Here is a 17,158-nt window from a genome sequence, read left to right on the forward strand (position 1 = left end):
AGTACATAAAAAATACAATTGATTTTTGTATATTGACATTGTGTCCTGTGATCTTATTATATTATAGGAATGTTTTTGTACATTCTATGGGATTTTCTACATAGATAACTATGTTGTTTTATTTCTTGATTTCTAATCTGTATACCTTTTATTTCTTTCTCTCTTTTTTCACTGAGTAGGATTTCCAGTAAAATGTTGAATAGGAGTGATGAGAGTGGACTCCTTTAGGCCTGATTTTCTCTATTTTTCTGTTTTCAATTTCACTGCTTTTTGTTCTTATTTTTATTATTTCTTCTCCTTGCTTTGGATTTAATTTGTTTATTTATTTCTAACTGCACTGACTAGAATCTCCAGAAAAACACTGATTAGAAGCAGTGAGAACATATGTCCTTGTCTTGCTCCTGATATTAGGGGGAATGCATTCTCACTTTAATCATTCCATATCATATTAATGACAGGGTTTTGTAGATGTCCTTTATCATCTGAGTAAGTTTTATTCTACTAGTTTGTGGAGAGTTTTTATCAGGAATAGATGGTGGATTTTGTCAGATACCTTTTCTGCTTCTTTAGAGTGGTTATATGGTTTTTCGTTTTTAGTTTAGAAATCTGTGGAATTGATTGGATTTTTGGATGTTAAACCAACCTTGCATTCCTGGAATGAACCTCACTTGGTCATGTCTATTTTTCTTTTAATATTTTTGTTGGATTTGATAGACTATAAGTTTGTTTAGAAGTCTTATATCTGTGTTCATGAGGGATATTTTTCTGTAGTCTTTTCTCGTAATGTCTGATTTTGGCATTGGGGTAGTGATAGCCTCACAAAATGAGTTGGGAAGTGTTCCCTCCTCTTCAGTTTTCTGGATGAGTTTGTGCAGAATATGCATTATTTCTTCCTTAAATTTTAGGAGCACTCATCAAGGTTCCTCTGTGTTGTAATGTGTATCAATTCTCTATTCTTTTTTATGGTTGAATAATATCCCATTATGCATATATATCACAGTTTGTGCTTAACTTCTCGAGGAACCAGAGCAGTGTTTAGTCTAGGGCTGAGCACTAGTGAGGCAAGACCTTCCTGGTTACTTTACTCAGTAGCTTGTTAATTGTGATGTTCTCTAGTATGGCTCATGGAAAGAGGCTTTGTGCTGGATATTTGTCAGTTTGGGATACTCTTCCTGTAATCCTTTCTAGTAGTTCTTTGCTCTACCTTTGGTAGTTTCCTTACCCACGTGTGCTGCTCAGCACTCACCTTGATACTCAGTAGAGACTATCTGCAGATCTTTGGAGTTCTTTGCAGCACTTTCCTCTCTGGTACTCTGTTCTGTGGCTTCTAGCTGCCTTGGTTTCCTCAGATGCTCAGCTCAGTCTCCTTAACTCGGAGTTGCTGGCTTTGTCTGGGCTCTCCCTCCATTCACTGTGGCCTGGAAGCTCTCTGACATCAGTAATCATGGGAAAGCATAGGGCCTTTCTCATTTGTCTCTGTCTCCCAGGAATTCTGGTCTTTCCTTGTCTGTTCATTGTCTTGAAAACAGTTTCATATGCTTTGAGGGGTATTTTGGGTTTTTGTTTGTTTGTTTTGGTGGTTTCAGGCCAGAGGGTAAATCTGGTGCCTATTGCTGCATCATCGCTGAAAATGAAAGTCTGAATGTCCTCTTTTTATAGAAGTGTTTTGACAAATAACTACTGTGCTGTGGATTGAAAGATTTATATTAACGCTATACTCAAAGAGCATGTAGTCTATTTGGAGAATTGGCTAGATGAGTGCAGAGATAGTTTAAGTTTGTAAGTACTTGTCATGTTTTTCATGAAGTAGCTCTAATAACAAAAGACAATAAATATATGTCCTTAGGGTCTAGAAATATGAAGTAGCCACCTGCAATCACAAAATATGTTTGAAGTCTTGTGTTACATCTTAGACACTCATCTGAATTTTACATTCTATTACAAAACATATTTGTTTTAATAGAAAATGTTTAAAATGACTTATTGAATAAAGTTGATACTCTTAGAATATAAGCACATGTGTCTTATGAAATTGCTGGTTTTAGCTACCACTTCTTTATGCTGCTAGTATGCCATTCTCTGGAAGTTACTTATTCATTAATTCAATTAATATTTCTAAAGCTGCACTGTGGACTTGGTACTGTTTAAGATGCTGTTTAGATACTGTTTAGAGGTTATGTTTCCTCCTGTAGACTTAAAAAGTAGACAGAAAGCAACGAGGTAATTACAGATAGTGATAAGTGCTTGGAAGACAATAAAGCAGAAAACCTCAGCCTTTTGCTGTTCTTTGTAAGAGCTTGAGGAGCTTACAAGCAAATAAAATGCTTCAGCTTCATTAAATAGATCTTATGACCTTTACTTTGCAAAAGCTTATTTTCATTGATACTTGTGATTATACTTTGCTTTTTGATTGTGCCTTAATTGTAATATTATAGTTTTGAAAATTGATGTCTAAGTAAGTGAACTCTTTATGACTTGTTTTTCTTTCAGCCTGGCTTATTTATTGAGGAAACAAGTTTCATAATTTTACTGTACATTGTGTTACAGTATTTTTTGTTTTAGCTTGTTTTCCATCCTAAAGTAACTATTAGTTTCAGTCTTATAAGATTTTGCATATATATATAAAATATCCCACATTTAGTGGTTTTATAGACTTTGTTTATATATGCTCTCAGCCATTATCCTTTCTGACTGAAGAACTCTTAAGTTTTAGAATGTTTATACACCAATTTCTTAATCTAATGAGTTGTCTTACCTCCTTTTTTTAGTGCTTTAATTTCTCTCTTACATATGATGACCAAAATTGTGTGGCTTTCTAAAAGTGCTCTCTGTATGGATTTGTTGTAAATAGTGTATATTTCCATTCCCTTTATACTTTTATTTGTATGTTGTCCTGTATCAGGGAATCATTTCTTTAGGAATAGGGAAATAGGCTGCAACATGTGGTAGCTGGGACCTGCACTTTGGTGCTAGAGGAACTGGTTTGGAAAGTGGTACTTACTCAGAATGACTGATCAGTTCACTCTCTCTAAACCTCAGTTTTTACCTCTCTAAGATGGCGTTAATCTCTTCTTTGCAGTGTTGTTTTAAAAATTAGAGCAAGTGCATGTAGGGTACTTAGTATAGCATTTTGGCTATAGTGTGTGCTTAGTTAACGGCAGTTGCTATTAATATCATTTTATATTCTTCCCAGTGTCTGTCTTGCTAACTACTATATCCCCAGTGCCTCTCACAGTGCCTCTCGTCTACTTTATGTTCAATAAGTATTTGCTGAATGAATGTACCTTTTGGCTTTTGAAATTTGTGAGTAGTAAGAATGTAACATTTCAGAAGATATAGTCCTCACTATTCAAAATAAGATTCCTAAGTAAATAAAAGCATCTTGTCTTTTAGAGTAAATAACATTTTTTTTTTCTGCAGGAGCAGTGTGATAGAGTATAAACAATAGTAAATTAGTGTTTGAAGCTGAGTGACTTTGAGAGTCGCTTAAAACCTCTCTGAGACTGGACTTCCACCACCATCCCCCCCACATCTTCTTTTTCTTTTAATCTCAGAAGAAGAGAGGCTGACTGATCTCTCTAGGTACTCTCCAGCCCTAAAAATCTATAATCCTTTGAAAATTGAGCTGTGTAGGTCTACAAAACATCACTATTTCCAAGCTCTAAAGTAAAGAAGTTCTCAATATTGATTTTTATTTCAAATCTAAAGATTTAACATTTTAGTAAAATATTTTCTTTCTTTGTTTTTTTTTAGTTTTCCTTTTACTTTTTTGGCTTCTCTGAGTTTTTTTTGGATAATTGCTATTTAGTTTTGAAACTTTGATTAAAAAAAAAAAAGGCCTGTATCTCATCTAACTGTTTTACTTTAAGTTGTATTATGCTTAGATTTACTTCTAGATATCTTTTCTCTCAACCTCAAGTTTAGTTATCCAATAATTGTGAGTTACTTTGGTTGGGGTATAGAAGGGGTGGAAAATCCAAATGGAAGAGGTCAAGAGTAGAGGGTTTTGAGTGAGAATGCAGCCTTGTAAGACTTAAAAAAATTCAAGGGAAAGTGAACCTAGGACAGTCATAACCAAAGAGCTGCAAATATTTGTATATGAGAGGAATTTGAAGTATACTTACTCAGTTATACTAACAGTATTAAAAGTTACCCAAAACTTTTAGAACTCTAATTTACTCTGTGTTTGGGATTTGAGCATTTGTATTCAGTAACTCTGAATCATGAGAATGTCAGTGAACCTTTGGATGAAGAATTAGATAAAGAAAAATGCTAATATGTTTCAGGTAATGAAAGCAAAACAAACTTAAAAACATCATAATGAAATTTTAGTGAAGGGCGATCTTGAAAAGTTCCTGGTAAACAAAAGAGATGAGTTAAATGTAGTCCTATGACAATCATTATTATTAATTGAAAGTATAGGAAAACCAGTGCTAACTTTTTTTTAACGAATGCTATCCAATTGCTTTATTTCTATAAATATAACATATTTATAAGGGCTTTCATATGTTCAAGATAAGTATACATCTGTGAAACCAACATTATAAGCGGTGCTGTAAACCCAACCATCAACTCTAATAATTCACTCCTTTCCTCCCTCTTTTTTTGTGTGTGTAGGTGTGACAAGAACATTTAATATTTAATGTAAGATCTACCCCATGCATTCTTCCCCCACCCCCAGCTTTACTGAGATGTAATTGACACATAACATTGCATAAGTTTAAAGTGTACAACATGATGATCTGATACACATATATATTGCAAAACCCAAACGTTCTCTTCTAATCTTGAGTGTTCACTTTATGCCAGGGTCATTGAGTTAATCAATTTACTTGTACTGTGTCATTCAATCTTCGCCAAATTCCAAGAGTAGGCATTCATATTATTCCTATTTTAAGGATGAGAAAACTGAGGCTCAGAAGTTAAGTAATCTGTTTGAGATCCCACAGTCTACAAAGCTAGGCTATAATTTGAACCCCAGGCTTAAAGCCTCAGATATGCTTTTTTTCACTCTTTGATAAGGATACAAAATCAAGCTGTTTTTTATTACTTATCATAATTTAATTTTATACCTGGAAGCAGGGGGATTTTAGAGGTGTGGAAGAAACTTAAAAGATCATTATTTCACAAGATAGGAGATTCAGGTCCATTGAGTGTTGTAAGTTTATCCAGTTGATTTATAAATGGTAACAGTGTTCAAGCATTTTATATTAGCTTTTGTAGTACTTTAGTTTTTCGGCAGATTTAGCTTTCCAATTATTTTTTCCCTAATATTTAAACAAATTTGTAATTTTTTTTTTTTTTTTTGTGGTACGTGGGCCTCTCACTGCTGTGGCCTCTCCCGTTGCGGAGCACAGGCTCCGGACGCGCAGGCTCAGCGGCCATGGCTCAGAGGCCATGGCTCATGGGCCCAGCCGCTCCGTGGCATGTGGGATCTTCCCGGACCGGGCCACGAACCCGTGTCCCCTGCATCAGCAGGCGGACTCCCAACCACTGCGCCACCAGGGAAGCCCATAAACAGATTTGTATTTCTTGAAAATACAAACTAACAGTAAAGGAAGGAGGCCATAAAGGAGGTAAAGATGCAGGAAAACAGTATATTTTAATCAGATTTTATGCAAAGTTCCAGTTGGACAACTAAGAGTTGGTATATTGCTTTTGCTTCTATTTTACTTTTATAAAAACAAAAATCAACATCCTTGTCTTTGAAAAATTATCAGGGTCTCACTCCCTAATAAATAAGTACACATTATTTCTGGTAAAGTTTTTTCTTTTTATAATATTACACCCTTCCTTAAAACTTGTGTATTTACTCTTAGAGAGACTGAGAATGTCATGTAAGGAGTTAATGCAAAGTAGGGGGGACAGGGACTCGCACTGAAGGTAGAGTCGGGTATTCTAACACCCATCTATCCTTAAGTGTTCAATTTGCAGTTTCTTGCCTCTTCTTTAGTATCTCCCACATTATAAGGATAAATAGGTTTAACCTCTTTCAAATCTTACTTCAATTGCTGTGGAAAAGGGATCTCATGTAAAAAATTTCTTAGGACCAGAAGAATATATTTATTGCTGTTTCATTTTAAAGAATACTTTAGGCGTGAAACTTAGAAAACTGATTCTTACATAAACTAAATAAATTACTTCCGTTAGTGTGAATGGCACTGATGATTTGTTTTTAGCTGGAGTAAAAACATGTTACTAAATTAAATTCTCATTGTGAAAGAAGATATGCAAGAAAGAAGTGTAAACTTTGAGTCTTAAATGTGCAGAGATGGCACTGGGACTTTAAAGATGTGTTCGACTCCTTTAAAATGTGTTTTGCCTAGAGCTGGCTGACATTCAGTTCCCTCTGAATATTTAGAACATAGTATTGGTGTGGTGGTTTATAGAAAGATTTGCTCACCTACTTCAGTGTCCAGTCTGCTGTTACCCCATGCCATGAGTTCTTAATTTCAGATGGTATATTTTTCAGTTCTAGAAGGTCCATTTGATGTTTTTATAGAGGCTAGTCCTCTTTTGAAATTCTTCATCTTTTCACCCATTTAGTCCGTCTTTTCCCTCTATTTAATTGAACATACTAATCATAGTTAATTTAAATTCCTGTCAGCTAATACCAATACTTGGATTATCTGTGGATCTGTTTCTGTGGGTTTTTTCTTTTGATTATTGGTCATTTTTTCCTGACTCCTAAAGTTTTAAATTTTATGCTAGATGTTATAAACAGAATGAAGTAGAAACTCCAGAAAAAATCTTCCAAAATCAAGGGTCCCATCTGTTCTGTATTAGGCAGATAGCTTGAGGAGAACAATCACTTTGATCTAATGAGAGATTGAGGTGGGTTGGGCTGGGTTGCAAGTTTAGTAGATTCAGTCCATCTCTGGTTTTCTATTTCTTGGGTATGACCCTCTCAGACTTTTGATTGAGGCCTGGCAGGTCTTTGTCTCCTCTCCTCAGGAGGTTGTATCCTTTGGATATTTTGAGTTTAGCTTTCCATCTTATGCAGGTTCAGGTGTTTTGAGGGGGAGACCAATCATGAGTTTGTTGCAGATCCTCCTCCATCTAGCAGAATTTTGTCTCCTAAATACTAGGAGACTATGAGTAATTTTTCTCTGCCTTTTTGTCTTGGTCCCCCATCCTTCCATGCTGCCCCAGAATTCAGTAGTGTCTCTAGGGAAAACTGGCTTTGCATTTTAGGGTACATCTAATTTCCAGTCCATTGGGCCAGGCTGTACAACCTACAAAAGCTCTGTTGATTTCCCTTTTCCCTAGTAGAGTCCCACTGGTGCCAAGCCTAATCCTCAACTGACCTCTCTAAGCAACAAAGAAAGAAAATGGCCAGTACATAATCATCAAATGATTTAGAAAGCGCTCTTTCCTTCTCTGGATTTTATTTCATCTAGTCCTTGTTGCTTCCAGAATTTTCTGATGTTTTAAAAATAATGGGTTTTTTTTTCTTCTTCAGTTTATCCGTTTCTACTTGTGATGGGAGTGTTGGCTTGAGTTTGACATCCTACACAGAAATATAAGTCTCTAGTTACCTTGACTTTACATAAAGATTATGCTGTTCTTTGCATGTTGGGAAGGAAAGAATGGTGTGATTATCACTCTCTTGATTTTTAACATTTTGTTTGAAATTTCTTCGTGTTTGGAATTGAAGAAATCGTATTTTAAGGACATGGTATTCATTTTATGTTTGTGCCTTGATTGGGAGGATTTATAAATTGATGTCTCTTAATTCAGTTGCAAGTAAAAATAGTTATGCTTGCTGATCCCAAGTAAAAAGAATGTTGGGTTTAAAGTTTAGAGATCCGAGTTTCAATCCTGTCATTACCCTTACTGGTTGTGTGACCTTGGGCAAACTATTTAACTTCTTTAAGCCTGTGTGCTTAATCTATAAAATAATAATATACCTCAATTCATGTTTTGTTGCACAAAGCAAGATATAAACAAAAACAGAATACATTTTGGATAAATCTCACTGAGACTTAAGAATAAAGTAGAATGAGTACTTCTAGACCTTAGAGCTGGAGAAAATTTAGTTTTAGATTAGGTTGGCTGTTCAAGGCCGATAGCCTAGTTAGTGGCTTAAGATACCTTGCGTGTCATAGACATGTTATTCAACAAGTTACAAATTCTTTACAAATTCATAGTTCGTTGAATAATGGAGAGAGCATGATGTTGAAAGCCATACAATCCCGGTTTCAAATCGCAGCTCCACCATTTCCTAGTGTAGCTTTAAGTTTCTTAACCCCACTAAGACACAGTTTTCATATGTAAAATAAAAGTTATACAAGCTGCCTTCTAGGTTTATTGTGAAGATTAAATAAGGTAACAAAGGGAAGACACATGGCATGGGGTCACATCCGAAGTGAGGATCAACAAATACTATTCCTTACTCCTTTTTGTTTCTGTTTCTCCAGTTGTCCATTATAATTAATCAGCAGTAATTTTTTTTTAACCCCACCTGTTGGTTCTAGCCAGTGATTCTTCCTTGTGTAGTTATATAGATTTTAAAAATCCCTGATAGTAATACATTTGACTCTTAGCTTAGTGAAATTCATTTGTCTTATGAATAATTTTTCTAATTTTCTGCTGTCAATTGAAACTCAGTTTTAGTTTTTTGATATGTTATCAGTATTTTCTGAAAAGTTATCAGAGGTTTGTGGATAACCCCTTAAAATTGTGTGCAACATTTTACATATTGGTGCATAAATGCTTTTTTCATCATTCACAAGGTAGTCAGAGTAACCTTAAAAAGTTAAGAACCACAAGCCTAGTCATACACTCTTTTTTTTTTAAATATAAATTTATTTATTTATTTATTTTTGGCTGTGTTGGGTCTTCTTGCTGCATATGGGCTTTCTCTAGTTGTGGCGAGTGGGGGCTACTCTTCATTGGGGTGTGAGGGCTTCTCACTGCGGTGGTTTCTCTTGTTGTGGAGCACGGGCTGTAGGCTCTCGGGCTTCAGTAGTTGTGGCTCGCGGGCTCTAGAGCGCAGGCTCGGTAGTTGTGGTGCACGGGCTTAGTTGCTCCGAGGCATGTGGGATCTTCCCGGACCAGGGCTCGAACCCGTGTCCCCAGCATTGGCAGGTGGATTCTTAACCAATGCGCCACCAGGGAAGCCCTAGTCAGCTTGATTAAATTGTATTTAAGCATACCTTGTTTAAGATTAGTACCTGTAAGTCACTGCTCAGTACTAAGTTAAAAGGGCACTTTTGATACACAAAATATTTGCAGTTGTTTAGTTTATCTTCATCTAAAAATAGTACTTTTAACAAACAGTATGAAAAGGATTGTTCTGAATATACTTTAGTGGATATTTAGTTTATCTAGGTTACTTAAAAGTTAATATTCACATAAAATTTTTAAAAGCGGCCTTTAAGTACAGGAAGGGAATTTGTTTAAAAATCCTTTTGAGGAATCTAATCATATTCTAGTTTGTCTTTTGGTGAATATAGAGTTTTCATGTATCATAATACTGAGATATGCCATTTAATTTTCTGCACATAACTGCAGTATAAGATTTATATGAATCCAGAACAGACAGAGGTGAATGAAGTAATTTTCTCTTAAGTTAAAATAATTATTTAAAATTTTGTATGGTTTCTTTCTAATGACTTATAACTAAGAACATTTCTGTTTCACTTATTTTAATGATTTGGATTTGCACAGATGTCAAAAGATAAGTATAGTTTTTATTTGAAAATACTTAAAAGTTTAAAAAATTATGAATACATTCAAAGCATTATTCTAGCTAAAGCTTAATTAATGCATTATAAACTTAGGAGTTTAAAACTAAAACTTGTTTTAAATAAGACATTGAACATTGTGATGTTATGAATAAATCCTGTTCAAATAAGCTTTAATTTTAAGTAGTTGAACTTTTACAAATAGTTATTAGTGAGCTACCCTATTTATACATTTTGTTAACATATCTTAGCATCTTATGTTCTAAAGACTGATAAGAATGTCATTTCTTTGAGAAAAATTCAGAGAAATTTTGTTACAGCTTCCACATTAAACGTTTTTCCTTTGGTTTTAAGTACTTTAAAATCTATGAAATTTCTATTGATTTTATTAGCAAGTTCTAGAAAACTACTTCTTTGAAAAACCGTTTTTTCAAACAATTGATTGTGAGTAAATGAATCGTTGGTAATGAGTATGCTGTTAAGTAATAGTGGTAACAAAGTAGAGAAGTAATACATTGAAGATTTGCTAAATGATTTCTTGCTGTCCTGAAAGACTTATTTATATCTAGTGGCACATAATTTGTTTATAGGGAATAATAACATATTCCTTAGAAAGTATGATATTAGAAAAAAATTACAAAAATGTTTCTTCTAATAATAAGTCAAATTTGAATTTTCAGGAAATCCTGATTTTCAATTGCAGTAACGTAACTTTATCTAGGTGTTTCATATGTATTTTTCTATTGTAAGCTTACTCTAGATGCTTCTTTGGAAATTGATAGGGCTATATCATACCTAATATTAATTTTTGATTAATCATTATTTAATTAGCCTTTTATGTGAATTATCCAGGCTATTTTACCTCTTTTGCAGTTGGCATGTTTTGACTTATTTCCACAATTCTGCCAAAAATGTAAAGGAACCAAAGGAGTAGAAGCCAAAATTTCTATCCTCCTGTTATTACTACTTACTACTCAAGTTGAGTCTATTTAATAAATAAGTCTATTTATAATTGTAATGATGTTTTTAAACCTCTATTATTTTTTACTTTAACATTGCTGAACAGCTATATTAGAACTAGTTCACCAGTGAGAAAAATAAAATTAGCAAGGTGCTGAAATGAGGAAATGTGTTAAAAAAAAAAAGTTAAAGTGAGAGCTCTGTGATGAGGGAGGTGGGTAGGAGTCCAGATGCTTGGAGCAGTCCTTTTCCCAACCAGGTTAGTTGACATGATGTTATTCTCATAAAAAACTTGTTTTGATTACATGGTATGAGTTGATGGTCTTGGTCCTTTTAATTAAGGATAAGAATCCATGATAAAATTAGATTTCTTATTGATCATCTTATGCAGAAGGACTGAGGATTCATTGGTTAAGAACCACTAACCTGTCCTCTCGCCCCCAGGGTGTGAGCACTGAAAAGGATTAAGGCCCACTGTAGGGAAGCTTGCACTGAAGCCTGCACTGCCCTTTCCCCTGTTCTTTCAGTTAAATAGAAGATTTTTAGTTCCCATGACTGTCAGTCTGGTGCTTTTCACAAGCACCAAATTCTTTTAAGAAAATTAAGATGACTTATTTTTAGATCCACTGGCCTAGAATACCGAAAGATGATATATTTTTTTGGTACTTCATGTTGACAGACCTTATACATATTGTTTTTTTTTCTGATGCATATTAGTTTGCTTTAATTTATGTTGAATTTGGTGATCGATACAAACTTTTAAAAATCAAGGACAGATATTTATATGGTTAAGTTTGTTTGTCCAGTAGTAATCACAGAGTTTGGCAATGTTAAATCTTATATTTCATTAGAAATAGCTATCTGACAACTCTGTGGACATAAACTCTTAACTTTTATTTCTAGGTTACTGCAATAATAAGGTACTTTCTTTTCATGTTTAAAGGCTTTAAATAGCTTTTATAAATGCTGAAGTGTCACATTTTTTTCAATATCTGCCAAATTGGTATTGTGTTTAATTGTGAAAATATATTTTGATTTTGTTAACTAAAATAATTGCAAAGTATTAAACATTCTCAGTAGTTAAAGCTTTTTTTTCCCCCATTTAATTTGAGCTTTTGTTGTTACTAACAAATAATTTGTGGCACAGTTTCTTTTCTTTCTTTCTTTTCTTTCTTTTTTTTTTTTTTTTTTTTAATGACTGTTACAATCTATATACTTGTCACCTTAGTGTGCTAGAAATGTTCCACTCAGATGAAGGGTTCCTTTCTGGTTTTGTATGTTCTCACCTGCTCCTCACTGTAAATCATTGAGATGTCAAGTGCAATGATTAATTAAGCTGCACGTGCAAGTGCTTTTTTTTCCACCTGTCAAGCAGGAAAGAAGTCTTATAGCAAGATTAGATGGTGTTAATTCACAGCTATTACTCCAGACTGTGAAGTGTGTAAAAATATTTTATATTTAGATGCTTACTTAGAATATGGCATACCACCGTTTGTTTGGTTTAGAATTCTTATATATTGTAAGATATAATTATTATATCATCAAACCTTGTCATTAAACTTTCAGTTAGAGGCAAAGGATGAATTCAGAATTCCTACATGAATATTTTGGAATTTAAGGTTCATACTTTATAATTACCTTTTATTCAAATACTGGTAGTTGATTTATTTAAAGTAAATATTTAAGTTTCTAAATTTATGTGTGTGTGTATGTATCATATACACCATGAGATCCATTCATAATGAGATTTGTTCTTGTTATAATATAGTATGGGTTTAAATTTGTGATGAAACGATGATTGTGGTAACTACCCTTTTTTCTGTGAGTAATGAATATTTGCAGATTGTAATGTCAACCTTTTAATTTTTATACATTAATATGAAACAAGAGACTTGGAAAGCTTGTTCTCCCCACCTTACTTCTTTCATACCGCCTGCCCCCTTTTTAAACCATCAGTAAAAAGTAAAACCTCAAATTGTATAGTAATCTTAATCTATTATTAAAAGGTCCTAGAAAGGAAGATTACAAGGTAGATTCAGGTTTTGAATCGGTTTTGCCATTGGTTTAGCAGCGGGTGGGCAGGCAGATGCCTGCTCAGAGTAGAACCTATTGCCATTTTTCACCATTGATAGAGTAGCCTTTCAGAGTCAATGAGCTCTGTCAATGTGAGCTTGTCAAGGCTACAACTTCATAGACCTGAGAGGCGGTTTGAGAGGTCAGCCCTTTTCAGGTTCGCTGTGATGCAAATGAACTTTAATGCTTAAACAACTATTGGAATTTTTATGTCTGCTCCTTGTTCTTTTTTCTTCACAAAGTCATTGACGAGACATTCAGTGCTTTTTAAATTGGAAGTTGCATTGTGCTAAAGACCTAGTACAGATTTACGGAGGGCTGAAAGCAGTTAGATCATGTTCTTTTCATGGTGCGATTAGAATCAAATCGATTTCCCTACAGCCTTCAGCATTCAGATGGCAATTTTAACAAAGCTTGGGGGCTAGACAAGGGACAAAACGACTGAACTGAATGTTAATTACACTCTGCAGCCTTATTTTCTTTTGATTTGGGGCTGACTGGCAACTAAATTAACAAAAAGTGTGACCATAACTGCTGCCCTATTTTCATTTAAAAGGAGAGCTGCCTCTAAAAGGCTATCTTTACAAAGAAACAAGTGAGGTTTGCTGATCATTGTTAACAAGGGCACTTTTTTCCTTTAAAATTCTTGCCAAAAAACTGTTCAAAAAAAGTAATGTAATAAATTAGTCATTGGCATATTATTATCCAGGGAGTTAGTTGATTTTCTGATTTTTATGACATAAGCTTAGAAAATGTAAGGCAGTAAGTAGTAGTTATGAATTATAATTAGCACCTCTGTGACTGTGGTGTGTCTTTAGCATGTTTAACATGCTAAGAGGTAATATGGTAACTAGATTATAGTAGGTACTTTAAATAAATATTAAACATTTTATTATGTAACATTCAAAACCAGCTTGATCCTAACAGTTTTTCACCTAGCTCATCCTTGTTTGACATGAAGATTTTCGTATTTGATGATTAGTACTTATTTAGTTGTGCCACATTAATGGAGCTGTATGCTTTTTTCCTTTCCTTGCAAGGAAGCTGCAGCTGCGGCAAGTTGCAGTTGCTTCTTGTGGCAACACTGTCCTGTTTGCACCTGCAGCTGTGTCAGTCTCATCCTAACACCTGGCACCATGAATTATCCTCCCCTTTTTTCCTCCTAAGCAAGCAACATTTCATGCTGCATAGTATATATTGCAAAAATCAAGTGATCTTAAATATAAATTTCTTAGTTGATTCCTTTTACAGTAGTATTGAATAAAGAGTTTGATTTTCAAATAAAACCAATTTTGTTTGAAAACCAACAAAAATGATTGGAGACTGAATGAAGCTGCAGCTGCAGCAAGTTGCAGTTGCTTCTTGTGGCAACACTGTCCTGTTTGCACCTGCATCTGTGTCAGTCTCATCCTAACACCTGGCACCATGAATTATCCTCCCCTTTATTCCTCCCAAGCAAGAAACATTTCATGCTGCATAGTATATATTGCAAAAATCAAGTGATCTTAAATATAAATTTCTTAGTTGATTCCTTTAACAGTAGTATTGAATAGTTTGATTTTCAAGTAAAACCAGTTTTGTTTGAAAACCAACAAAAATGATTGGTTTAAATGCAGTTTTGCCTCTGTTGGAAAATCTTTATCTGTGGAATAATAAACTAGCTCTTAAATTTGGACATTATTTTTAAGTATGAGGTAAAAATTAGTTTGATTTGTTAGCAAATTGATTTTTTTATTAACCTTTAATTATTTCCTTTTTAAATTTACTATAAAGGCCCTTTTCATTTCGTTAACTAATGTGTAAATAACCTTTGTTTTAAAATATATATATATTAAGGTATTCTTGTTTTACTACTTAAGTATTACAATATTTTTGAAAGAAATGGGGATTTAAATTTGTGTCATTTGGTAGATAACATTAGCTTTTTAGACTTTGATAGTTTTAATCAGAGGCTAGTAAGTTCGAAACAGTTAAAAAATACAATGCCAAAAAACAAAACCATATCTTTATCAAAACAAAGTACTATTTCTGTTCAGGCTACAATTTAGTGCTTGAATATTGATAGTGTTATAGACCACCCTATACTCAGTCACTGTCTTATACCTCTTTCCTTTTCACACAAAAAGCAGCTGCAAAACAAAGTTTTTCTAAAACCAGTCAAGAGTAAACTTTTTTCTCATTTGTCTTCCAGACACGAAGATCGATTGAGAAGTTATTAGAATGGGAAAACAATAGGTTATACCACAAGGTGAGTACCACAGGGAGCAGCTTCGTACCGTTGGGGTCTGAATTGCACAGTATGGAAACAGATGCTTTTGTTGAACTAAAAATATGAAAGGTGGACAAATGGGTTAGTCTGTGTGCTGCAATAAAATAGAGCTCATTTTTCTTCTTTTACTCTCCTTCTTGTCTAGCTGTGCTTGCACTGGAGACTGAGCAAAAGGAAATGTGAAACGAATAACATGATGGAATATGTAAGTTAAAGGGCTGTTTTGTGAGTTTCTCTATTAAATGATCATTTATTTTGCTTCTGATCTTATTCTTTCCATGATTATTAATCAGCAAAGGTGTCAGGAGCTTAATCTCCTGAGTGCAAGGATTTTCTACGGTTCACAGATGCATGGTTTCATGTGCAAGACTGATTTATAAAGTTATGAATGACTTGAAAACAAGGCTTCACTGTGTTCTGAAAAATAATAAATTAATTGCCAAGATAAAATAGGCTGAACATGTGTTGATGGAGTGTGAAATTTTAGATGCTGTATAAAGAATAACCACAACTTTGGTTACGCAGCAAGTCAGATATGGCTTTTTTATATAATGCTAATCAGATTTCCAAGTATGGAAGAAAACCTTTCAGTCAAGCCGCTGGAGCTTAAGAAACCTTTAGCCTTTATAGATTTTAACTGCCCATACCTCAGTGGCCTTTAAAGAGTCTTTTAAAGTGTTATTGGAATATTATTTTGTAAAAATTATCTTAAAAGTAAACAGGAGATGAGATGTTGCTCATCCTGTGTTTATTCTTTAAACGATGTCTAATGGGCATGTATATACAATGAATTTTAGAGCTTAGAATGGGATTTAATTTACTGACTGCTTGATTTACTTGAACAGTTTTTCTCCTTTTGAAAAGTTCAGAATACTATAGAAAATTATGAATCTTTATTCTCCCTCGAGCTTGGGTGTTTTATTTTAAATATGAAAAGGTAATATACAAAAATAAAAAGATCTGGGGAAGAGTTAACTATCTGACACATCATTTCTGACAAATTTTGTCTATTCTTTGAAACAGTATAGACATCATAGGTTTTGTGTGTGTGTGTGTGTGTGTGTGTGTGTGTGTGTATAAAAGATTGATGAAAACAGTGCTTAGATACTGGAAATAGTTGGAAATTATCATAAAATTTTTTTCTCTGTAGCATTTTCTCTTTCATTAGCACAATCAAATCCCATTTCTAGCCTTGAACATAAAAGATATCTTTAAAATGTCTCTTCTTTCATAGAATATCTCTATTCAGTGAACCAAACAATGTAGATTTTATCATTATCTATTATATTAAGCATGTTAATTTATGATGATAAAAAGACACTCAATACTTCTTTATAATAATAAAAGCACATTCAAATAACTTGTTTTGAGATTGACCTATGAATATGCTAGTCTTATATTTTCATCATAGATGGTGAGAGAGTTTATGTATTTTGTGAGGAGGGATGGATATGTAAGAGATTTAAAGGATTTTGTGAAAAGAATATTTGCTATATTTATAAACCCAAACACTAAGCTTAAAATGGAGCTTTTTATTTATTTATTTATTTTGCACATTTCTAAATTTACTTTGGAAAGCAAAACATAAAAGTTATTCCCAATACTGTTATTTCCAGATAGAACTATAAGAATGTCATTCATTCATAAAATATGCGTATTATATTCATGTTTATTTTTATGATGTTCTATTATTAATTAAAACAAAATAATTTAATTTAACCTTCCAAAACATTCTGAACTTATGTGCTGTGTTTGTAAAATAGTTCCCTTTAATTATCATAAATTTTTAGATAAACACTCTACTAAGAAGAGTAGTTTAAAAAAAATTGCTTAAAAAATGTATTTTTCTAAGTTTTCTTGGAGAGAGAGTGTGTGTGTATATGTGTATGTATATGTATATGTTTGTGATAGTTGAATGGGGGAAAAACATAATTTAAAAAAACCCCTAAAAATAGTTTTGAAAAGTTAAGATAGTAAATAATCTACCATATATATCTATTTGACCTCAGATTTTATTTAACTTACAGAAATTTCATTTGTTAGTTAAAGGGAAGTAATTCTCCTCGATTATATTTTGAATATTGGAGTAAATCTATGAAAAATACCAACTTGTACCAACTTCTTTTTATTGAGATATGGCAGAGCAGTATGATCTAGAAGAAATGAG

At 33.5% G+C, this 17,158-nt stretch overlaps 1 protein-coding gene across 2 annotated transcripts in view; it reads left to right on the plus strand.

The window, feature by feature from the left end:
* Positions 1-17,158, plus strand: part of CHIC2 (cysteine rich hydrophobic domain 2) — a 47,360-nt gene that overhangs the window by 27,572 nt on the left and 2,630 nt on the right. For both annotated transcript variants that reach the window (XM_004268267.4, XM_033425440.2), the window contains exons 4-5: positions 14,914-14,970; positions 15,137-15,196. In XM_004268267.4, the coding sequence (XP_004268315.1) occupies positions 14,914-14,970; positions 15,137-15,196 (117 nt within the window). The remainder of the gene's footprint in view (positions 1-14,913; positions 14,971-15,136; positions 15,197-17,158) is intronic.

This window comes from Orcinus orca, chromosome 4, assembly GCF_937001465.1.
Source record: "Orcinus orca chromosome 4, mOrcOrc1.1, whole genome shotgun sequence".
NCBI lineage: Eukaryota > Metazoa > Chordata > Mammalia > Artiodactyla > Delphinidae > Orcinus > Orcinus orca.